The 24703-nt window shown below is 47.7% G+C and overlaps 5 protein-coding genes across 5 annotated transcripts; 2 read left to right on the top strand and 3 right to left on the bottom strand.

Annotated features, from left to right (window-relative positions):
• Nucleotides 1–124: 124 nt before the first annotated feature.
• PADG_12075 (uncharacterized protein) lies at nucleotides 125–4227 on the bottom strand (the record flags this gene model as incomplete). Its single annotated transcript, XM_010763639.1, has 5 exons — nucleotides 125–462; nucleotides 533–687; nucleotides 805–1172; nucleotides 1269–2278; nucleotides 2382–4227. 5 exons carry the CDS (start codon nucleotides 4225–4227, stop codon nucleotides 125–127), a joined length of 3717 nt encoding a protein of 1238 aa, XP_010761941.1.
• Nucleotides 4228–5504: 1277 nt separating this feature from the next.
• PADG_06285 (aminodeoxychorismate synthase) lies at nucleotides 5505–8165 on the bottom strand (the record flags this gene model as incomplete). Its single annotated transcript, XM_010763533.1, has 1 exon — nucleotides 5505–8165. One exon carries the CDS (start codon nucleotides 8163–8165, stop codon nucleotides 5505–5507), a length of 2661 nt encoding a protein of 886 aa, XP_010761835.1.
• A 1703-nt stretch (nucleotides 8166–9868) lies between these two features.
• On the bottom strand, nucleotides 9869–15317 carry PADG_06284 (uncharacterized protein; the record flags this gene model as incomplete). Its single annotated transcript, XM_010763375.1, has 3 exons — nucleotides 9869–9986; nucleotides 10065–15113; nucleotides 15193–15317. 3 exons carry the CDS (start codon nucleotides 15315–15317, stop codon nucleotides 9869–9871), a joined length of 5292 nt encoding a protein of 1763 aa, XP_010761677.1.
• Nucleotides 15318–16096: 779 nt separating this feature from the next.
• PADG_06283 (uncharacterized protein) lies at nucleotides 16097–20884 on the top strand (the record flags this gene model as incomplete). Its single annotated transcript, XM_010763532.1, has 3 exons — nucleotides 16097–16268; nucleotides 16355–17358; nucleotides 17450–20884. 3 exons carry the CDS (start codon nucleotides 16097–16099, stop codon nucleotides 20882–20884), a joined length of 4611 nt encoding a protein of 1536 aa, XP_010761834.1.
• A 1560-nt stretch (nucleotides 20885–22444) lies between these two features.
• On the top strand, nucleotides 22445–24433 carry PADG_06281 (uncharacterized protein; the record flags this gene model as incomplete). The annotated part of the gene is made up of 6 exons (XM_010763374.1): nucleotides 22445–23212; nucleotides 23327–23487; nucleotides 23601–23681; nucleotides 23796–23919; nucleotides 23974–24102; nucleotides 24224–24433. The coding sequence occupies 6 exons, from the start codon at nucleotides 22445–22447 to the stop codon at nucleotides 24431–24433; spliced, it is 1473 nt and encodes a 490-aa protein (XP_010761676.1).
• Between the last annotated feature and the right edge of the window lie 270 nt (nucleotides 24434–24703).

The following is a 24703-nucleotide window of genomic DNA, read 5'->3' as shown; positions in this document are numbered from 1 at the left end:
CCCGTCATCAATGCCTTGACCAAGCTCCACATAATGTTGTCATTCCAAGTCGCCCTTTCACATGAAAACACCCTCATCCAGCCCCAATGCCAAACACCAGACCAGACCGGACCAGACCGGACCCCTAAAACGGCAAAGTCTGCTGAAACTTATCAACCTCTCTCAAACACACAATGGCCGCGATCCACCGGAAACTAATAAGCTTGCGCTTCTTCTTGCCATGTTTATCCGTCCCATCTGCCTTCCCTGACTGGTCCGGAGGCCGATAATAGCCAGCGTCCGAGTTATTGCGTCTGTACGTCTTTGAGTGGGACAACTGCTGGTAATCCTTCATACCATTTGCTTCCATCTCCTCTTCCACAGCAATGTGAAGGCAGGCGATGGAGCGCTCGAGAGCTTCCATGCCGCCTGACTCGCGGTCTTGTATCATGGCGGTGATGAATTCGATGAGGTTATTGTATTCTGTTTGTCGTGGAGTTAGTTTGTCATTCAGTTGTGGATTGGTTCTTTGAATAAGGATTGTTTGGCATACCTTCTCTCATCTCCGTCGATGCATCCTTCTGTCGCTGAGAGAGTTTCTGTCCATGCCCCAATATGTTACCGACGAATACCTCGTATTCGGAAATAAAACTCTTCCAGGGAGTGGAAGAGTAACGATGCATGAGACCCCAGAGATTGTCTTCATAACTACACGATAAAACAGAAGCTATTAGTGGGGTTCAAGTGAGAAGAGAAACAGAGAGAGACAGAAAAAACCAAAAACACAAAAATCAAATATATATAAGCCCCCCTGGTTTCACATACATCTCACGAATATAACGTGCATTCTCAATATGATGATCCCACAAAAACCCCTTCGTCTCCGCCTGCACATATGCCCACACACCCATAAGCACGCTAGGCGCAGCCAATCCCGAGGGACGCTGCGTGGCATGCTGCCATTTGTGAAGGAAATCCACTTCATCTATGGAGCGGTACAGTTTTCCTAGGATTTTGTAGCTCTTATAGAACCTGGTGGGTGGGCGCTCGTCGTCCTCATCATCAAGGTCATGAACAGTCGTCTCCTCGTCTTCTTCATGCAAAGACAGACTTTCTGCGATGCGGACGCGGGGGCCGTGGGCCTGGAAGTCTGGCCGGTATCGTGGGAATTTGGGGATACGTGCAAGGTCGACCTATCATTTTAGCAAAATGAAGGGTTAGCATACCGTTCATCTTTCTGGGGCAAGACTTTTCCTTGGCACTGTCAACTGGAAAGGAAGGAAACTTACAGGAACTCCACTCTTCGAGAAGTCAACAGCGGTAGAATGTAGCTCGGCAAGCAACAAGCACTGTTCGTCGAAAGTTCCACGATCCCGCTGATCAGCAATCGCCTGGTGGATCGTAGCAATACGCCCCAACTGATCCTGCTGCATAAACGTAACGAAAAAATCAATTATATCATCAGTCACTACCGGCCGGTTAAGCACCTTCTCCTCCACGCGGGGGTATTCCGCGGGGGGCACCGTTATCTTAGGAATTAGGGTTTCATCGTATATGACGTTATACAGATCACCATCGAGATCACCACCGCTCAACATGCTAGGGAGGTCACGATCGCCGTATTGACTAAAAGCGATGCAGTTATGAAGCTGGCGAAGGGGAGAGTCGGCTGGGACATCGACCGCCCTCGCCACTTGGACGTCCCCAGGATGCATAGCTGGCGACCGGGTAACGACAACCCTAGGTCTGACAAGCACCTCTCTGTGACCATCTTCACTCAGAGTAACGCAGAAAATCTCTCCTTCCTTGAGGATTCCGGTTTCATCCATGATACCAAAGAGCGTCACGGCATTCGGGACTCGGATTCGAGCACGGTACTTCAAATCTCGTAGCTTAATCAGAACAGCAAGCTCCATAACTCGTCGCAAGAATTCATCATTAGTATGGCTAAGTCTGAAGCCTTCCAAAATACTAATAAGCCACGGGAGCCCTATCGGCTTTGCTATATGCGTATCTTCCAAAAACCTAGCGGCCTGTGCCGTTGACGGTGCCGTAGCACGGAGTCTCTCAATTTCATCCGCCTGTAGCTTTAGAAATGCACTCTGCTCCACTCCTAGATCTTCAAGAATTTTGATCAATTGCGCGTTTAGGAAGAAGGGCAAAGCCTTTAACCCGGATCCGCACAATTCGATATTCAATCCACCAACAGTTTCCGGGACAGGGAATTTAACCATTGATTTTCTGAGCATAAGCGATTTCCCAGTTTTTGTACTGTCGAGGGCGATCATTCCTTTGGCTCCTATAAACCAAGTCTCAGTTAGCATTATGCCACTATATGCATGGAAGCCAGCAAGAAGAGGCTCCGGAGCTATAGATGTGACACGGAAGGCGGAAATGAGTACCTGCAACCCGGATCTGAAAAACAGTAGGCTTCACCTTCGCCCGCAGCGAATGGTCCTTCCATATTTCATACATCAAAGAAGGCGATATTGTGCCAACGCCATCACTGAATACCCGTCCATTGCGTTCAACATCCTCACCCACCGAAAGCATGTCAAAAGATATCGGTATCGAGGTTAGGGTATCTGAAAACGTCTGCCCGATTCTTGCAGCCTGTTTCGCCGGGGAATGGATGTGGTCAAATCTGCCCAGATTCTGAATAATAACCGTTGCGTTATATAGAGTCCCACCCGAAACAAAAGGCGCCACAAACCAGCATGTCTGGGAGCGCAGCGACGAGTGAGAAAAGCCAAGAAACTCAAACTTGCGGCCTGCAATAGTGATCCCCTCTTTCAACACGCCTTTGAAGCGGGATTGGAATATCGCATCGACGGATGCACGGGAGTCATATCGGATTGGATCTCCGCTCTCGTCCACAAATTCAACCCGGAGGAAATGGTCGACATTTGCTTCATAGATGCGCAGGACTCGGTTCTTGGTTTCCAGTTGGGGTCCATAAAGGTAAATGCCGCAGGGAGTGACCTGGGCACGGTGGATGAGGATGTTATTCAGGTGAATCTGGCGATTGGAGCGACTCAGCGCTCTCTCACGGAGGACAATTTCAAGAGCATTCGCAAATAACTTCATCAAGGCAACCACGTCAACCTCAGATGCTTGAACATCTGGTGATGGCCATTGAATATCCCTCTCTAATTTGTCAAGGGCTTGAACAACAACATCTAGATCTGCGTCGACCAGCTCCTTTCCAACACGGTATGCAAATGAGATAGCGTTTACAGGAGATATGGCGCCGTTCCATACTAGTTTCTGCAGCTGAAACATGACGCGGTATGGCAAATCGCCTCCGGTCAAGGAGGCCATAAACCTATCCATCAATGTTGAATAGGATACGTCGTACTTTGCGCGATGCTCGACCCATCTCGCTATCTCCGGGATATGGCGCTCGTGGGCAAGGTCGCGAACGGCTTTGAGATCTGTGGAGTCTTTCAGGAGAAATCTGTAGACGAAGCAAGTGCCTGCGAGAGCAGCATGGTCGTCTCTGAAATGACCAACTCTAGTCTTTGGTGGCAGACCTCTCGGCCATCTCTGTTGTAGTCCAAGAGATGCTAGCCCAGTTATCACATCTGCCGCCTCCGTCTTGTACAGTCTTGGCGCGGTGTTGGCCGTGATTGTGATGGAAGGCGAGTTCTCCGTGCCAGTATAGATCGACCCAGGAATATTGGAATAGGTAAACTCCAAATGATAGATGTCTGTCCCTGTTTCCAATGTAACGCGGATAGCCGACTTGCAGAACGCTATCTTGCCAATCTTCCCAGTGCGAAAACATTCAATAAACACCGGGTTCCCCTCATGGTAATCCCACGTGCCGCAGGACATGGTGGTGATGAAGAAAGTCTTGACCCGTTTAACAGGTGCTGTATGGCGGGAGTTGCGCATGTTGCTAAGCACAGTACTCCCACGATTGAGACGCGTTTCCTCCTCATTCTTCAATGTGAGAAGCAGAAAATTATCTGGCGGATTTCGGCTCAATTCCAGGTAAATAACCTGCCCAAACATTCTCAACGGTTTGGTAGCTCTCCGTTTCTTACCAGGCCCAGTGGTCTGGCCATAGAGGGCAAGGACTTTTGAGGCCTTAGCTGCGTCACTGATAGTGAGAACTGCATTTCGATGTGGGAGTTTGCGACAGTGGAAATAGTGGATATCGAACTGAGAGAGCACTGGTCTGAACTCCTTCTTCAGGTGATTGTCCTGGACCTGGTCTGGGATATTTCGACAGAAGATCTCCATCGTATAGAGAATGTAAAGAGAATTGGTGTAATTAAATTAAGGTGCGCCTTTGAGTGTATTTAATAGTGACTTGCGCAGATTTTCAACGGTTTGAGGAATCTATCTCTCTGTTAATGAACAACACGCTTTGGAACAACAGTGGGGGTCCAAGATCGTGATTGTGAAGTAAAGAAAAGAAGGAAAAGTAGCCAAAAACCCCACACAAGAAAACAAAAGTAGACCATCAGCAATGATAACTATAGTAACATGCAGAACACAAGTTCTTTGAGACCTCCTCCAACAGGCATCCCTGCCGACAGATTGATTGCTCTCTGACCTGCTGCCCAAGGCTGATGCTTCTGCAACCCTTCACGCCTGAAGAAGGGCCATTATTGGCTAAGGTTAAATTGCCTGAAGAGAGATTGGAAGAAGAGGGATGCGGAAGAGGATAACAGGTTCCTGAGGCCGGGTTTTATAGCTTTCAGGGGAAGACGTTTTTTGCTTGAACCTTGTTGAACAAAGGGAAAAAATGGGTTTTTAGAGGGTCCTGAGGAACAAGTGTCACGTGGAATAGGCGAAAGTTGCCTCTGGTAAATGAGCAAATAAATGGATGCCTGCATATAGGTAGCAAATTTAAGGGAATACTGGGATGTTGCATTCTGAAATGAGCTTAGAGGAGAAGTGATGTTTATGATCTATGCTTTCTTTTGAAGGGGTCTTCATGAGCGGCGGAACGGGAAGAACTTCTCTCAGGGTTAGAATCAGCTATTCGTTATAACTAAGTAACTGACTAACTGCAATATCCGTTGCAGAAAAACTCAGCTACTATCCTCCAGTGAGACGGCGGAATCGCAACATGACCATTTGCAATGTCATGTCATCTCCATTCATTTTGACATTTAACGGTAACAATAGCGTTAATAAGAATACCAGTAAACACGTATATCCAGCTGTGGTGTTGAAACGCCCCATCCCTTTTAAGCCCTTTCTTTCAATTCTTGTATCACACTCCATGGTGACCAATGTTCTCCTCAATATCCACAGACAACAGCCCCCCATCTGGTGAACCCAACAGAATTCATTAGTTATCCATGTAGTGTCATGCCGTATGCCACATACCTAATGGTGAATAGGTATGAATGTCCAAAAACCGTATCCTATGCTGCAGAACAAAAAAAAAAAAAAAAAAAAAAAATCAAAGCCTCAATAATGAAAGAGGCCAACGAGATTGAGAGAAAACGGAACAATACTACTACAATGATGCAAATCCAAACCTAATTCAGACCCTTCCTCCCGCCCTATTTGCTGCTCCGTCCAAGCTTTCGAGCCTGCTTCTTCTTCAACTTGCCCCTCTGGTCAACAGGCATAAGCACACTCTCACTCACAAACGTAGAACGGCCATCCCCCTTCTCAGTCGTAATGTTATAACACCTGCCTCCAACCGCCTCCTTGAAATCGGTAGTATATCCCGGATAGTCCTGAAACATCTCCTGCATCACAGACGTCTTCTTCTTGCAGGTATCAGCATCAGCATCAGCAACCCCATCGCCGTCAGGTGAACGGCGGAATATCCCCAGAACCGTATCCAGCTTCGTGACCATCTCATCCCACTCCCCCTCCGGCGTGCTGAGCGCTGTAACCGCGCCACCTGCTCCAATATGCCATACCTCCTCGTCATCAGTGGCACTGGATTGACTATATGCTGTTCGTATGAGGACGGAAAAACACGCTGCCCCGCCTGCATCGAAATAGCCCATGACACCAGAGTAGATTCTGCGTTTTTGTCCCTCGATTTTGGCTAGAAGTTCGCACGACTGCCTCTTGGGCGCGCCGGTCATGGAACCGGGGGGCAGGCATTGGCGAAGGGCAGAGTAATCGTGCGGACTGGCCTTTTTTACAAGTTGGACTTTGCACCGTTCCTTGAGAGATGGCGGCAGGTCTTCTGGAACGCCTCTGATGTGCGAGACGAGCTGGTAGACCCGAGGGTGATCCTCCACTTCAAGCAGCTTATGCACCGTGACGCCGCCGGATTTGCACACCTTGAACATATCATGCCGTATCAGGTCTGCAATCATCAAGTTCTCACCCATCTCCTTTGGCGTGTTCAAGATTTCTTTTGCTTTCTCGAGCGTCATGCCCTCGCTTTTCTTGACTGTCCCTTTCATGGGCTTCATGTCGATCTGGCCGTACCTGTCATACTGAATGAAACATTCCGGGCTGCTGCTGATTATTTTGGTTTTCCCAATTCTAGCGAACGCACCATAGGCGGCCGGGGTGTATTTCCGAAGCCGCTTGTACAAAATCCAGGGACGAAGGTCCGACTCTTGTCTATATTCGCACCGGGGCAGAGTGACTTTTGTCTGGTCAGTCAAACAAAGCTCATACGACTCGCCATCGCGGATGTACTCTTGGCATATTTTTATTTTGGACTTGTAGATGTCCTCGTCCGGTATGACGATGTTGGCTTCACGGACCATCATGTTCGCCAGCTGCTCGTCAGAATATTTCAAGCGCATGAGGTAGTTCGTCTCCTCTAGGGGTTCTGGGGAGGTGACCGCAATATTAAGCATGATATTGTCCATGGATTTCGTATATGTGAAGCCAGTTAGTCGTCTCGCAACAAAGTCAATCCATTCCCCCGGCTGATCGTCAAACTCTCGGATGGACTGAATGTGGATTTTTTCAAGTTTCCGGTCGATCACAATACTCCGCTCGACCCAGAGCAGACCAACGTCGACCGTATCGTCTTTTTTAACTACCGGAGCTTCTCCATCATGCAATTCGGCAAGGCCCATTTCATAGGAGAAATAGCCCATAAAGCCACCCCAAAACGGGACGGTCTTATTTCCTTCGACAACCTTTTTTTTGGAGAGAATCCGACGCAACATGTCCCAAACATGTTTTGGCTGCCGTGGAGCCAGATCCTTGGTAGATCTCAACCCGGACGGCCGTGAGATCGTGCTGGTCAGTTTAGAGATCGAGTACTCGAGCGTCCATGCGCCGGGACTGAGAACAGAGATAATGCTGAATCTCGAGGTCGAATCGATAACCACACTTGGTACATTGGGTACATCAACAAGTTCACAAATTTTCTCCGTCGTTAAGCTGCCGCGATTTATGGTACGATACGCCGACACGTCGGTTGACGAGCTGCACCACTCAACAATATCGTTCGCATCATTGAAATAACGTTCCTCGACACGCAAGGGGTCAAAAAGATCGAGTCTCCTTCGGGAGATCGTGCGGTGTTTGGCATTGAAATTCTCCGTAAACAGCCACCAATTCCTGATTATGTCACGGCAGGCCTTGTCAGATTTGCAAGATTCAGGGTGAAACTGCAGGCCCCAGAGAGGTTTCTTGGAGTGGCGAACAGCCATCAGAGTAGCTTCCCCGGGAGTGGCACTGTCGCGATACCAGGCGAGAGGTACGAGATCAGGACACTTGGGACTTGGCAACCAACATCGCTGGCGATCAGAGAGGTCACCGGATGACTCAATTTCATGATCTAGGCGCACTTGCAAAGAGTGGTACAGCGTAACCTCGAAGCTTGCCGGCAAGGTTTCGAAGATATCTGTTCCGCTATGAACGAAGGTGACCACTCTGCCATGGCGGGGTTCAGGAAGCTTGCAAATGGAGGCTCCATATTGGACACAGAGGCTTTGAAACCCAAGACAAATACCCAGGACAGGAACATTTTCCAGGTCCCATACGTGAAGCATACACCCGACGTCATTTGGATTGGTGGGAGTGCCCGGTCCCGGACCGGTGATAATAGCATCATATTCATCCGCAAGGGCTTGCTTGTCCACGGGCCATATGGCATCGATGGACACGACGGTGACCACCACGGGCAATGTGCTTTCGAGAAGATCCACGATGTTACGGGCGAAGGAGTCATGACCATCGATAAATAAAACCTGAGCAATGGAATTCAGGTCGACTGAGCTATCATACGACATGGTGCCGGCTGAAGTGAAAGGGTAAATAAAACGGAGAAGAGACAAGGTGATAACGGGCTGAGAAAGAATTGAGAGATTCAACAAATCCCAAGTGTAACTACCCCGACCCCTCCTCGAAAAAGATTCGACGATAAAGTAGTTCTTCTCTCTCCTCTTTTCAATCAAGAGCGAATAAAAGTTCGGGATAGCCCGATTGAGCCCTTCGGAATGGCAAAATCGGACGAATGATGTTCAAGGCGGTAAAATCGGAAATTCCGAAATACGAATCCCGACCCAACCGTTGCAGAAGCCGTTCGAAAGCCACTCTCCGGATAAAGTAAAAGTACTCTCCAAGAACGTAGCACTCCAATATATACAGACAGACAGACAGACAGACAGTCAGTCAGTCTAGAATCGTTGGATGGAGGAGCAAGAAAGGAGCGGAGAGTGTATATAAAAGGAGCGAAATAGTACGGAGGAGAGCGGAGAGTGCTTGATATATAGTTATCCATACACTCTCCCCTCACAACGTTCGGCGGATAACTGTAAGACTTTTGGCAAAAAGGACGGAGAAGCCCCAACCCCCAAAGGAGAGCCAAAAAAAAAAAAAAGGAAAAGAAAAAGGGAGAGGGGGGGGGGGGGGGGGGGGGGGGGGGGGGGGTGTGGTTATTAAAACGGTATCAAATTTTCAAATTGTAAACCCTCCCCCAGCGCTGTCGAGTTGACCGAAGCGAGGGAAGTTGACGATGAAGTTCATTCATTCATTTTCATTGTTTTGCCCTTTGGTTGGGTTGAAAGGAGGGGGGGGGGGGGGGGGGGGGGAAAGGAAGGAAGAGGAGGGGAAACAAAAAAAAAAAAAAAAAAAAAAAGGTTCCCCGACCGGGTGAAACCTAATTCGCCATGACTAAAACCAACAACACTACAATGGTTTAAGCTTTTGTGTGGGCTCGGAGAGACGGTGAGGGGAAAGTATAAAAACGTCACGGCGCGGGAAACTGCCGACACATTGGCTGCTCGCTCTCTCTGTAGGAATCTCTGTCTGCTGCCCCAACATGGACACGGGAGTTGGGAAGTTGAATTTGAAGCAGGGCAGGTTGGTTTGGTTTAATTATGGGATGATGGATGTTTTAGTCGGGTCTTATTATTCGCTGACATCCAACAGCACGCGGCAAGGGCTGTTGAACATCTGCTTCATTTGGGCCAGAAAACGCATGAGTCAGGTGATTTATCTTAAGTTTAAACCCCTGAGGTAGGTTGCCTCCTGCGTTTAACCGACAAACAACTATATTCTCTATCCGCTTGTTATTAGGTTGTTGGGCACCTTGCTGCAGGTCCCTCTATCATTGGATACAAGTAAGTCCATTCATCATATCCCGTCATGGCTCTAACCCAGAATCCCCCCCCCCCCCCCCCCCGTACAAACCCGTTCAACACCCTTGTAGGGCTAAAAAGAAAAAAAGGAAAAAATAAAAATAAAAATAAAAATAAACTTCAACAAAAACAATTTAAATAAAAAATAAAAAATAAAAATAATAAATAATAAAAAATAATAAATAATAAATAATAATAAATAATAAAAAATAAAAAATAAAATAAAATAAAATAAAATAAAATAAAATCTGTCTCCAATGTGATTTTGTGGAAAATGTTTCTTCGAAACAAAATATCCAATCCAGGATATCCATGCTACTAACTAGAGGAGTAAATAGGATAGTCGAACGCTATCAGTTCGGGGGAGGAGATGAAAGTCCGGGAGATGGAGTCGACGCTGCCCCTGGCACTGCTGCATACTCAGCCATCTTCCGCGCAACTCTGGGGAAGTACTGGGTAACAAAGCCCTCGCTGGTGACCGGGACGGAAGGAGTTAGCACAGGAGACGTAAATAGAAAGAAAAAGCAAAACAGGATAGACATTACATACGTGTAAAAACTATGGTCCGAGCTATGGTCCGCAACTAAGTTATGCGCCAGCTCATGGCAAAAGATAACCCACCAATACACCAACGGCTCGTCGCGACAATTCACCCCGCCCTGAGCCATCTGCGGCTGGTGCAGCTGCTGGAAGAAGAGATAATTGCAAAAGATGCTACCCTGGCTGTTGAACGCAATGGTCTTGCCGGCCGGATCATAGAAGATGCTAACACTGTTCAGCTGGAGGGCAAACAAGCTGGCACAATCCGTCAATATCGACGCAAAGGCGTTGAGACTGACTGAATTCTCCAACAAAAACGCGGATCGATCTGCGACAGTTTTAGTGACGAAAATCCGGATGCCAGAGTTGGTGTCTGCGGCGAATACGAGGTCGTGGCAGGGCCGCTCGTCGCAGTATGATTTCGTCTCCATTACTTTGTTCCGTTCGCCACGGCTGTAGAGGGTTGATGAGCCGTGCGGTCGGCATGCTTGGATGGCTGACATCAGGTTTGATTGGAGTGCGTGAGGGGAGGTTATGGTTTGGGGTTTGGATTCCCTCGTCGAACCGGCTTCGTTAGCGGTGTAAAGTGGCGGAGGAAAGTCGGAAGACGTGGGCAGGGGCCCCAAGGGTTGTTGTGCCCTGTCGCGGATCCCTTGTATGGCAGATTGTATGGGGTTGTTTGATCGCGTGTAATCCTCCAACCCAAAGCGTCGAGTGAGATCAGAGAACAGGCCGCCGCTCCTAGCTCGTGTAGATGCTACTTCCGAAGAGGTTTCATCAGTGCTTGATCTCGTATGGGGAGGGGACAACTCCGGGAAAACTCCCGGCATCGATAGCTGTTTCCCACGATCATCGGGTTCAGATTGCTGCTCCTTTCTCCAAGCAACTTCTTTCTCTTGGATTTGTTTCAACTCCTCTTCTAGCTGTTGCTGACGCTTGCTTTCTGCCATCCTAGCCTCAGCAGCCTTCTGCCGCAAGATACGCTCGACATTGTAGCCTCGGGCACGTAGCTCAAGAAGGTCCGTTTTAAGCAGCATCTCCAGCGTGAGGGTTGAATGCAGCTTCGGTCTGTTGAGAATAAGATGGACGAGCGCCTGGCTAATTTGGTACAAGTCCGGATGGCCGGCACAGATCGACAACACCCAAGAACCCCGGGATGGCATCACAACTGCGCTTCTCTTTTCAACATGCGACGCATTTCGCCCTTTCAGCAGCCGTCTCAGGGAGATAGATTGCACCACTTGAACTGACAAATGCTTCTCCAACCACTTCGTATCGTGCTTAATCATCTCGCGGGGCATGTCATGGAGAAACAATCGCGACCGCTCATAGATTTGTTTTTGCAATTTCGTGGCGAGGCGCTGGTCAGATGCCAAAGCGCCACAACGCGCCTGCTCCTCCACAAGTTCACTCAGGCACGGAGTGCCGAGGGCTACATATAAATCTTCAAGCAACTCTTCTTGAGGAGCAGCCAGAATATTTTGCTTAAACAAACTAAAACTGGCATAGTCGTCGACAATAATAGCATCGCGAGCTTTCGCCAGCTGCCACTCTTTTATGCCTTGCGTTTCATCTTCGTAGGTTTCGTCGTCCATCTCGAGCAACTGTTCGTCGGTCTTGGGTGGCGCGGGCTTCGAGGGCAATTCCTTACTCGCAAGAAGAAAGGGCGCAGCTTTCATCTCCTTGAATAAATCCCTGTGCTTCCTCAACTGTGGAATGCTCTCAGCAAGACTACGCAATAGATTGAGGTATTTGTCCGGGCTTTGAAGCTTAGACGATATTCTGGCAGGCTCCTTGACTAACATCCTTGCAACTTCAACCTTGGTCGGTTCTCGTTTTGCACCGCACGATTCTAGAAACCGATTTGCTTCTTGTCCAAAGTCAACAAAGTCAAAGATATTCCCATAATCCTCACTCTCGCCCAGATAACATTCACGCGGCGTGATATAATCAACTGAAGAAGATTTCTCGGACGAAGAAGCGTTCCGGATAACGGGGACTATACGTGTCTGACCGATGCGTTCTGCAGTCGCCGTATTGATCTCCCCTAGTCGTCTTGCAAAATACTCAAATAAAGTCTGGGCTTCCTTTTTCGATGAAGGAGGTTTCGCAACAAGGAGCTTCAGGCACTCTTTGAGAGAAGGGTGCTGACTGACGCCAAACTTCAATGCGTGGGGATGGAGGTCCTTTCTCAGAAGATCAAACCCGAATAAAGTAGCTCCATTGTCAGTAAAACAATGACTCGGTGTGCTTAGCTTGTTTTGCCCTTCAATTGGAAGATAAGGTATGTTGACCTTGGACGAGTCAAACTCAGCATATTTATGTGCGACATGGTTTGTGATAAAATAGGTCATCGCCTTGTCTCTAAGTTTGGTGTTGTCCACTGATGCTGCCCATGCTATAAGCTGTATTAACTCCATTGCTGACGGGAAGCTCTTGAGTCCCAACAAGGTTAAAAACCGTCCTTCCGGGCCCGTCGGGTAATATCTTCCCGGCCAGTAGAGAAGTGGTAATTCGAGGTCCCTAAGTGACTCATCTGGCACGAAAAGGTCGGAAACTTTATATCGAACAACCTCAGTTTTGGAGCGCGAACTGGCTTCAGCGGTGCATATATTTGCCTGCTTTAGTTTTTGAATGTCTTCCCGTGGGATATCGGATTGAACAGAAGCCAGATACTTGATCAGATCAACATGACTCCATTTCTTCTTAGGAGCCCCTTTCTCGTCGACTGAATCCTCAGAACTATTCAAGAGCCGCTCAAAAATGACGTTGAGCTCAACAGTCTTTCGAACGCCAAGGGAAGCAAGGAATTTCTCTTTGACGTTGTTGAGGCCTGTGACAACGGGAAGATCGTCAAATAGCCGGACACTCGGGAAATAAGTCTCAGGAGGTTTTCTCATTCCGGACTTTGTGGGAATGACAGTACTATTCCGCAGCAGTTCAACAATTGTAGTCTTTGTAGGTACACCAAAACTATCCCATTGTTTAGACAGAACGGGCAGTACATGCGCAGCAAACGATAACGTCTGTGTGATATCCTGTTCAGGAGGAAGTGAACCTCTATTTTTCGCATTCTGCACAAGCCACGTAATCCAGGCATCAATTTGCAGCTCATGCCAGCCCAGGGACTCCAGAGAACTCCTAGACAAATTCTTGGTGTATCTGAAAGGCATGACGAACGGCGGTATTGGCAATTCCACAGGGATCTTATTAGGATTGATGAAACTGTTTACATCACTGAGAACAATAACGCGGGATGGGGTACCGTCGGGCCCTTCGTCATTAGCCACTGCCGCTCGTAGTAACCCTCGAACCACTGAAATATCGATGTCACCAGCAACAGCTTTCTTGGTCACCCATGATAAAAGCTCTTCAAGTTGTTTTGAAGTTAAGGGACTTGACTCCAGTTCCTCCATAATATCCGACACAGTGATGTCAGTAACAAGGCCGAAATCCGTCAAGCGCTTCACGAAGTCCCTGGAGCCAGTCATTAGCTCCTCTGGTATTGCCGGTATAGAGTCCATAAAACTGAGATCTTTGGGCGCAACTCGCACATTGTGACATGGGAGAATCCCACAAGTCGACAATACCTCAATTGTTGCGTATTTGCTACACGTCCAAAACGAATCTTCAATTGCCTGTCCGACATGCGATATTGGAGTCGATTCACGGAACACAAACTGGTTGACAGTATGTACTGCTTCCGGCAACACTCCCGCAATATCCTCTTTCCGAATCTTTGATCGACCAGAGTTGCTCACTCCGGACTGGATGCGATTGTTAAGCGACAGCATTTCTGCAGAAAAAGCAATCCTACACACAATCCCTGCTGCTCTCAACAGCTCCAGATTCCAGGTGCGAACCCATCGAGCATTTAGATCAATACTTTCTCTCTCAACGGTTGGAATAACAGATGGCGCAGAGATATGAGCATTTAGGCCTGTAGTCTGGTGTGTCGGAAAGCCAATGAAGATTCTACCAGACCGCGAAGGTAGAACGGAGGCAAAAATATCAGCGTCCTTCGAAGCTTCATTCTTCGAAGCTTCCGCTAAATCGTAGGACGACGTTAAAATCGCTAGTGTCGTTGATTTAGGTGGGGGTTTCTTTGTCGCACGCTCTAGTTCGTTGCTAAACGATTGGCTAGCGAATGTCTTAATAGTGGCGGTGCTGATGTGAAGGAATACAAACGATGTTTTGGTGATGGCAAGGTCTTCCTTGGCTTTTTGGGGATCTGCTTTATCGGAGTTGGAGGGTTTAGCAGAGTGGCTACTGGAAGAGGAGCCTGTTAAACGGGAGAAGAACGATTTCAACGACGCTGTAGGATCGTGGTTTCGCGAGCTGTCGAAACGGGAGGTGTTAGCCGGGGATTTCCAAGACACTGCCTCCATCAAAGTAGCATCCATCTGGGCAACCTCCCGTATCACATTGGATACTTTCATGAGGCCTTCAGAAGTTCTGGTCTCCACATTTTTAGGTATTTCTATGCTGACACTTGGCGCAACCTTCTTGCGAAGATGGAGGAGTTTCCAACCATCCAGCCAAAGCTCGACAGATTCTAGCCCGACGAACGTTAGGGCACTGGCGAGAAACTGACATAGTGGCATGAGGGCTGGGATTGGAGTTGTAGTATTCCGGTAATCCAGAACGAAGTTCGTATTTGAGCTGGAATCCGATTCATCTAATTTTAGCCGTCGGGTGAACAAGGCATTCTCCTTCCAATAGAAAGCAATAGCTTCTGAGCCAGATGACACAAAGGGCTCCTCGCAATCAGAAAATACACTGTAAAACCCGACTCCGAATGCTCCTATCTTGGTTTCGTCGGGATTTCCCTCGGCGATCCGCTTGAGCCTAGCCCAGTCATTCGGGGAGAACGGAGTCCCATTGTTTGTGAGTATTAGACGCTTGAGGGTGTGGTGAGCAATCACATGCTTTATAGAAGCTGATGGATCTAGTTGAGTAGGAGCGGGGACACTTGTAGAGGGAAGTGTTTCGAATTTGATAGTGACATTTGTTGCACTGGCGTCAGCTGCGTTCTGAAGTAGCTCTCTAAGTACGGTCCTGCAGAACGGAGTCCCTTTAGCACAATACATTTCAAGGGAAAGACGCAAGAGTGGTTAGGGCATGAGATTAGGCCTACCATTCTCCAGAATACCGTGCCAACACCTTATCTATCAAGGCACGGGTGTTGACAGTCACAGCCTCCTCGTCATTTCCGGAGCCCAAAGTCCGTGCTTTGAGGGCGTTAAAGTCGATGGCGGTCATGACGAACGAGGCCGCGGAATCAGATTATAAATGGCAGAGGAAGTCCTCAAGTGTAATCTTTGCATTGGCAAAATTCAGGTACAGCTTAAGGTCGTCTTGGACTTGTGGGTCTGGCAAACAGGGGGTCGGTATAGACGTTGATATATCCACGGGTGCCGGGCGTGGGTAGTGTAACTAGTAACTATGGACGAATGACGTTGATTTCCGGATAGGCAAACGGGTCGAGTTATGGATATGACAGGTGCCAGAGAAGAGAAACTCCCAAAATTAAGGTACAATACAAAACCAAAAGAGAACTCCTGTATATGCCCCCTCTGCGTTCTCTTCCAACGAGTCTATTGTACAGAAATAAGTCACAGAAGCTGAAAGATTTTAGAAGAAGTTGTTCGTGACTGATATAATTAGATGTATTCCCGTAGCTATACCAATGAGGCTGCGGTATTGGTCTGTGCAGCTAGCAGTATATCACGTGGTTGCTTGTACGGTATATCATAATAACATAGGCCGCATCCAACTTGAAACCACCAAAGAGAATCGAAGACAAAAAACGACAGTCAACTCAATGCAATAAGAAACAGTGGATGAGAATAAATAAGGGGTCTTATCTGGCTTCGATATCCTGTTTTATTGCATATTTCATCCAGCTGGCGACTCTAGATCCTACTCTATACTTTCTGTTCATCGCAAATGTCGCCGCGCACCATCTATGACTTGTAGCTTGGAAGCGGTCTTGTGCGCATCACTGACTGCCCGCGCCGCTCTTTATTCCAGATGTCAGCATGGCAGTAGACCCCCTTTCTCCTGTCGCGCCGGCCCGTCTACGTGCTCTGCTGCTCCCTGTTGGAAAGATAAAGAGATCCCGTTTTCTGAGCTTGGTTGAGCGACTCCGGGCAAACAATGTCGTGCGTCTCAGCGATGTTAGCCCCGATGCGAATGGCCGCCCGAATAGAAGTATGCGCTGCTGCTATTCAGTTTTTACTTTTTGGTTGCATTCGTTTGCCCTGATAAAATCTTTGCTAATAACTGCTGCAATGCAGATTCCTTCTCCCCTTTGGCCTTTCCTACGGGCATGATTGTTTACGACCTATCTATATCAGTTCCTCCGATATCACACCTTGACCTTTTCCCCTTTGAAATATTCAGAGAATCCCTTGTCATAATAGCCATTGCAGACGGTATAGAGCTACCTGGCTCAACCGATGGGACGCAGATATCATCACAGGCAACCACTTATGGAACTAAGAAAACTAAGTATCCCGAAGTGGAGGGTCTTGAAGAGCTCCAGCAGGAGGTACATGCACTCAAGGACAGCCATCCCAGATCCCTAGTTCAACAACTATTAATATTCGATTATGGCGGTGTGGAAAAACTCATTACGGGCCCCGAAGCAGTGGTGTGGATTCCACGTCCGGAAGTTGCAACGTCAACGACGGTTAAGACGGTGATGTGTGATATAACTTCGCGGATACTTGGAGAACTATCCGGATTCGTAGAACGTATGCAGGAATGGCCTACCGTTGAATCCCCCAAGGCGTCTTCTTGGGGCCCACGTCGAACTCCAGAAGCTCATCCAGGGTCCCCTGATAAACTTCAACAGAGAATGACTATGCCCGCACAGCTACCAGGAGCCAATGGAACATTCTCCCATTTCTCTGATGCAAATTCTCAGCCAGCAGAACACGATTCTCCGATCACCTTTGACGAAATCACTAGATCCATCCAACTTTCCAACCGGATATCTTCATCTATCAAGACAGCTTCGAAGCCCGGTTCAAAGGAACACAGCCGTGAGAGAATGTCAGTCCAGGGGATTGGGTTCATGGGCGCAAATGAGAGAACCAAAAGTCGATTAAAAGGCCGTTTGAGCATAGTAGCGGGCACATTGTTTCTCCAGGCTGGTCTATGGCCTGATTCCCTGAAGGAGCTTGTTGAAGGCGCATCAATAGCGAGAGCAGGTAGCGATTACATTTGGCATGCAAAAGCCCTCGAGTCGATTTTACAGTGTCTGCTCATGCTTGGATGGGCAGGGATGGATTTCAAGGTATGATAAATATTTTCAGACGGAAGTCTCCGGGAATCTATGCCGGTAGGCTAGCGACAATATCAGCTAACAAAGGGTTAAAACTTTGCAGATACCCCAAATTTGCTATCCAACTGCTGATAAACTCTTATTAAAATCTGCTTCTCAAACACCTACGATGAGTCAAACGGAACTTTATAGCATCGGACAATCAAATCCCGAAAGCCGCGTAGTTTCACTCCAGAATCTGGCAAATCTTCTTCCCGATCTCTCAAATAACATCCTACATCTCTACACAAGAGCAGCAAATATTACAGACGAGCCTGCACCACAACTTGTATTTTCGGAAACCGTGATAAGGCTTGCACGTGTTCTCGCAGCCACTTACCTTCGTGACGGTTCACTTGACGACAACGCTCTGGGGAATATTGTAATGAACGACCCCTTACAATTTCTCCGCTCTCCCGAACGCCCTCGAGGTTCCCTTTCACTTAGCAAAACGGATATAGCAAGCTTTCTATTCCGAGCTTTACCCCCATCTCTAGGTTCCGATCTTCCTGTTACCGATTCCTCCCCAATTTTAGTTGGCATGGCGTCCACTCTATGGACGCTGGGGTTAGACCGGAAAAAGGCGTTCGTACTAAACCAACTGTTTTCTGTTCTAATTCCAGGGTTGGTACAAGCTCGGAAAATTGGCGCTGCGGAAGTTGGTATTCACCCCGCTGCTGGCTTATCAGCTTTGAACTACGCCGCTTTCGACATAAATGCATTGGATGTTGTGCCGGGAGATATGAATGGGAGCCTGAGGCAATTATTGGCTTATGTTGGGAAAATATACGGTGTCCCAAGTACAACGGTCTTCGCTGACGAAAGGGATGTTTCAAAGCGTTGCTCAGCGGATAGCTGTGAGAGTGTAGCGGACTACGATTCCGTCGGTTCAATAGTTAACAGGGCGTTACGCCATTCAACAATTGATGGGTTCGGCAATCATGCGCTGAAAGTCGACATACTGAAGGCGTGCATTAATTTCTGCGAAGCGCTTCCTGACTTTAAAGGCGTACTTCAGTTTACAGTCGACTTGCTTCAAACAATCAAAGGAACACATATGCTTGTTCCAGACAGTTATCACGGAGTTCCGAGCTTACCTCCTGAAGAACAAGTGCGGTTATTTAACAACGTCAAGCGAACTGTTGCCGCTGCAAGAAAACTTGGGATTCCGAATTTAGAAGCCGAATATTGGGATGATTTCTTAGTGCGCGGTGTGGAACTTGTCAATCTAGCTGACTTCAAGGAACCTGTCAGACGATCGAGAACCGATTTCGGTTTTTCTAATATAGAGGAGAGCCGCGCAGAAAAAAATCCGTTTATATATAGCGCATTCTCAAAGACAACGACAAGACGTTCAGAATGTTTGTTGATTGCTGAAGAGCCAGCCATGTTCAAAGTCACTCTCCAAAATCCTTTTGAATTTGATGTGGAAATTGAAAGTTTACGGATAGAGGGGACTGGGGTTTCCTTCGAAGCAGATACCAAGGGGCTCTGGCTTGCACCATTTACTATTCAGGAACACTGCTTTTCCGGTGTTGCAACCACAGAAGGGACGCTTGAGATTGCGGCATGTTCAGTGAAGGTAAAATTCTGTCGGGAAAGGAGGTTTCCTATCTTTAAAAAATTCTGGAAACCAGAGTTTGAAACCAAGGCCAAACGAACGGGTCTAGCGGCAGTGAAGCCATTTTTTGAGCGACCGTTATCCTGGAGCTCAAATGCCTCAGAGACAGGCTCAGATGTAATCCCGAGAGGTCTTGAGCCAGATGTTATGGTTGCCAAGGTTATCAAGAAACAGCCAACATTGATCATCCAGTCGACATCGCTTTCACAATCAGCGATCATGGTTCTAGAGGGCGAGACTAAATCGTTTGATATCACGCTCCAAAACGTGTCGACTTGCCCAGTGGATTTTATTTCGTTTCGCTTTGAAGACTCCACATCCCGACAATTGCAATCAGCGCTTAACAACAAAGACAACCTCCCCGCTGATATATTCGAGTTAGAGTTAAAGCTCTCTACAAACCCAACATTGACATGGAGGCGGAATGAACTCAACCAAAGTGAGCTCTCGATCGCTCCGGGGAAAACCACAACATTCACCGTTGATGTATTTGGGAAGGCAGGACTACAGGATGCCGTGGTCCAAATCGACTATGCGCACGTTTGCGCTTCTCCATCAAATCTCCCCGAGACATTTTACTGCAGGCAAATTTCCTTGCCCTTGACCGTGACAGTCAATGCTACTGTGGATATTGTACGGTGTGACCTACTTCCATTCACCGGAGATTTCGCATGGAACAATAAACTGCAGAAAGAAAAAGATTCGGGCGGCACAAACAACGATGAGAAATCAATTAAATCAGTTGAACAAACATCGTCACCATTAACACCACGATCCATTTCGCAGTTTAAGGATGCCCAGTATTCGCGGACATTATCACAGCTTCGCTTAGCATCGCAGAGTTCGGATCATTGCCTCTTACTTATGGATTTACGTAATACGTGGCCAAATCCCCTATCCGTCTCTTTGTACGTAAACGAAAGCACCTCAGACAGCGAAACCAATAACATTTTGGAAACCGGCGCAATCGGCGTCCACGAAATATATGATGAACTCCAGCCCGGCCATCTGTCCCGATTTGTCCTTGTCGTGCCGCGCATCCACATAGTGAACCCGCAAAAACCCATCCCATCGCTCAACATAGGCAACAAACGGCAGTTTGTCGTCAGTGCAAATAAATTCAACTACGAGGTTGAATCTTCTGCTAGAGAAGTCTTCTGGTTTCGAGAGGAACTTCTCAAGCGTCTTCGTGGGTCATGGACAGAGTTAGCAACAGGTCGCGAAGGCACTATTGACCTGCGGGGAATACGGCTGAATGCACGGATGCTCGATGCTCTCCGGATTGATAATGTCGATGTCACTTTCTCCCTCCGTCCGTATGCGTCGGGGGCCAGTACATGTCCTAGTAGCGATCATACCAATGACAGTGACAGTGACAGCCACGTCGCTCAAACAGGCAAATCCAAATTCGTCGTTAAAACCAATACCTTCCTTACCCTCTCCGCAACGGTTATAAACCGATCATCGAAACCCATTCATCCGCTCCTCCGTCTTCAACCCAGCCTGCGCCATCTGCCCCATGCCATCGCTCTGGACTTATCCAAGCGTCTAGCTTGGTCGGGAATGCTCCATCGTCCTCTCCCAGTTCTCGAACCGCACAAGACGACGGAGGTAACACTAGGCATCACGGCGCTGTGTCGCGGCGAATATGAAATTTCAGCCAGCGTTGAGGAGGTGCGACTTTTGAAACCGTATGCTCCGGTATCGGAAAAGGGGGCTGTGGCACCGACTGCGGAGGGGACAGATATGTCGGAGGAGGGTTCTGGGGCTGGTGCTGATGTGCATCCTCATTTTGACGGTGTGTTTATTGCCAATGCGCCTAAGCAACGACGAATATGGCATTCACGGGTGCCTTGTATGATATCGGCTCGCGACTGAATATATCATTGTATCTGTTGGCCACTTCTGTGATTCATCTTGGGGGAAGGAGAGCCTCAGTGCTTTTTCCCTGTTCCCTTTTTACTCTTAAATACCTATATATATATCCCATGGTTCTGGTCCCATCACGCTTCATATATCACGCTTCATGCTTATGTTTTAATTTTCATCTTTTGTTTCCTATCGTCAAATCCAGTGATTCTATGCAATGCGTTGTTACGATTACCCTGCAAACCAGTTCCATTTTGTCTTCGATACTCTCAAGCCACGACGTGCCGCGCATCGTACATGCATCGTCTCTTTCCTTTGTATTTGGGTCAAGGGTGACAATTGGATAATCGAAATGCAATTTTTTAATGATGGTGATGATGATTATGATGCACGAGAACAACAGCGGATGACAAGCGGGGGATATGAGACGAATTGGACCATGAATTTTCCATGTCGAATTTCCAAACCATTTCATATCCCCTCCTTTTTTCGATTTATTCCCCTTTTCCATTCACTGTTATTTTTTATTTTTTTCTTCCTTCCCCTCTCCTTTCTTGCAGTGGCCCATTTCTTCTGGTGTGCTTTCAGACAGCTCTTTCAATGTGATCGTTCAATGTATCATTTTCGCCGCGCATAGATATACATCCTATCCTCCCATTAAGCGCGTGGGCAAACAAAAGACACCCCCTTTTTGTTCTATTCTCCATCATACTCCCATTTATATTCATTCCATGTGCAGAACTTTATGTCGTGCGAACACAACTCGATCCGTATTCGCTACCAAATACAGTATAATAACTATGGATCTACTATTTCACCATCACCTAAATTCTCCTCTCCTCGCACCGCCAACCCCCAAATACGAAACGAAAACACAAAACTCAAGCCCAAAGCTCCAAGCCAAGGTTCATTTTTCCGTCACCACTCCAAAACACCACATCCTAGAATATTCCCGATGACCAGGGCGGGCACAAATGAAATCTCCTCCCAGATCTATCTTACTATTTAGCACGGGAAATCTGGCAAATGATACCACGCTTGGCAATTCTGTCACTGCGCATAGTTGCATATGCCGGGTGACTCTTTGCTGCTCCACAGGCGAATCATGGTCATATCAAGCTTTCCAGCCGGCAGCTAGCTGCGTCCGAGGCAGCGATTATCATGTCCGCCATGCCGCAAATACGAAAAGCAATCGTTCTCTGAGACAGGAAGTCGGCACTAGCAGCGCCAAATGACCCGAAAATAAAAGGACAGACAAAGTATTTTGTCTTCGTCCCATGATAACTACGATCATAGCGGTATCACGTGATGCAATTCCGGAGTCTACAATTCCCGTCTCCGGATTGTCTTTTGGCTTTTTATACCACAAAGCTATTTATTAGTTTGAGTTTCCCCCCCCCCTGCCATTTTTTCTGATACTGTATTAATGCATTTTAAATCAATAGTATCTCTCCCCGAATCACCTGCGTAGGGCAGTCCGCGTTTAGATTTGTATTGCAGTGGGAAAATCTGGGGAAAAGCCGACTCCAGAGTTACCTCCGCCCAACATATATATCCCCCCGCTGCCAAATGGGCTATCTCTCCGCCATCCTCCCGAGCGGAAAGGTCTTCTTCCACCATGCCCCTAAAGCCCTCCACTTAGCTCGCAAATCCTCGATCTCTCCGCCCACCTCTGTAGCATCACTAAAAGAACAAGCTGAAGAGGAACAATACATCTCCCTTCCAGACTTGTGTAAATCCTCCACGCCCCAGAAATGCCAACTAAACCCTCTTCTGTTCAACGGCCACCTCCAAACCACATACACAGCCATAAAAAATGATGATGTTCCCGTTTACTACAAGCGCTGGACCTTCCAGGCCAACGACCCGGCTTATAGTGGCAGCTTCGATGTCGACTTCGTCATTCCGCCCTACGAAACCCCACTGAAGGAGGATACAAGCTCCGGTACACAGGCGATAATTAACAAGACGCCAAAGGATAGTATGCCGCCGCCCCACCTTCTCCCACCCCGCACGTCTTTCTTCACACCGGAAGAATTCGCCGCCTATCCGTCTATCACAGACACGAAACCCATGCTCGTTGTCCTGCACGGGCTCTCAGGGGGTTCCCATGAGAACTACCTGCGGCATGTGATTGCTCCGCTGCTGGAGGCCGGATGGGCAGCCTGCGTGTTGAATTTCCGCGGCTGTGCCAAGTCGCGAGTGACGAGCCCGATGCTATATAATGCCCGCGCGACGTGGGATGTTAGGCAGATTGTGAATTGGGTGAGGGAAGCGTTTCCAAAGCGGAGGTTGTTTGGGATTGGGTTTTCGTTGGGGGCGAATATCTTGACAAATGTAAGGTTTTTTCTTTCTTGGAAAATGTTTCCCGGTTGGGGGGAATGGAGGTTAGTATGGGAGAATGAGTGTTGGAATGAGATTTATTCTGACAATTTTATTTCTCCTCTGTAGTATCTCGGTGAAGAGGGTGCATCCTGTCCCCTCTCAGCTGGCGTCATCTGCTCCAACCCGTGGAATCTGGAAGTCAGCGCGTTGGCGCTCCAGCGCTCTTGGCTTGGATTGGAACTGTATTCGAAGACTATGGGAAGTAATATGAAGAAGCTTTTTGAGCAGTGAGCTTTTCATCTTTCTTGATATCGTACCTAATGGATGGTGACTCCAAAATGGCACACGCCATAGAAAGACAAGAGGAAGAAGAGACTAACGGCGCCGACTTGAATGATAGACATGTGGATATAATCTCCAAGCATCCACGCGTTGATGTCGAGCGGATCCGAAAGATTAGGTATCTTCATGAGTTCGATAGGTCTGTGGATATCCCAAATCCCCCTTCCCCCTTTTATGTCTTTCAATTTCTGTAATATCGGATATAGAGAGCGAGTCAGCAAGCCAGAAGAACTAATACTAATATTTCCAACAGAGAACTCCAGGGACCCGTCTGGGGCTATCCAACAGAATCTGCCTACTATCGCGATGCCTCCTCCATCGACTCTATCTTCGCCATAAGAGTCCCTTTTTTCGTGATCCATGCTGAAGATGACCCTGTAAGTTAAATACATTCGTGTATGTGTAACATGTCCATACTCACCCAGAAATAGATCTCCGTCAAAGAAGCCTTACCATACAACGAAATCAAACAAACGCCATACGGCGTAATGTGCACGACATCCTGGGGCGGACATCTCTCCTGGTTCGAGTTTGGCGGGACGAGGTGGTTTACGAAGCCTGTATGGATCCATGAATATATCTATTCCCAATTGAACCTCCTTTTTTTTTTGTGATCATGCTCCAAGGAACTGGTAACATCCACAAATAACCCAACTCTAACAAAGAATCCCTTTTTTTTAGGTAACAACATTCTTAACCAAAATGGCCACGGAGGTCGATCTTGATGCACCTTTCAAGGTAGAAAGGGATGACAGGGAGGGTCAGGAAGAGGTAGCCTCACACATCGGATATACGCCGAATTTCGTGCCTATGCGACGGAAATTGGTGATGCCGATTAATCATCAGTATTCGAGTTCTGGGAAGAGTTCGGCGATTGAGGTTAGAAATTAATTATGTTATGTATTGGCTCCGTTTCGGGATTGTATAGGGTAAGTCCAAAAATTGGGATTCTTGTTCTTTTTGTGCTGGGGGCTGGTTTTGTTGGGCAGGCTTCATTATCCATGCTATGGTTATTTCTTGCGAGCATTCATGGTTTACGGTTTGGTTCGATGCATATAAATGGATGGTTTGTAAATATATTGTATCTAGATAGATTGGCTTCGCAGGGCCGTATGTCCTTTTAATTCCGCGGTATGTATATATAGGTTCCCATAGTCAAAG

This window comes from Paracoccidioides brasiliensis (assembly GCF_000150735.1).
Source record: "Paracoccidioides brasiliensis Pb18 unplaced genomic scaffold supercont2.8, whole genome shotgun sequence".
Classification (NCBI taxonomy): domain Eukaryota; kingdom Fungi; phylum Ascomycota; class Eurotiomycetes; order Onygenales; family Ajellomycetaceae; genus Paracoccidioides; species Paracoccidioides brasiliensis.
Note: the sequence above shows the minus strand (reverse complement) of the source record. Positions and strands in the feature narration are given on the sequence as shown.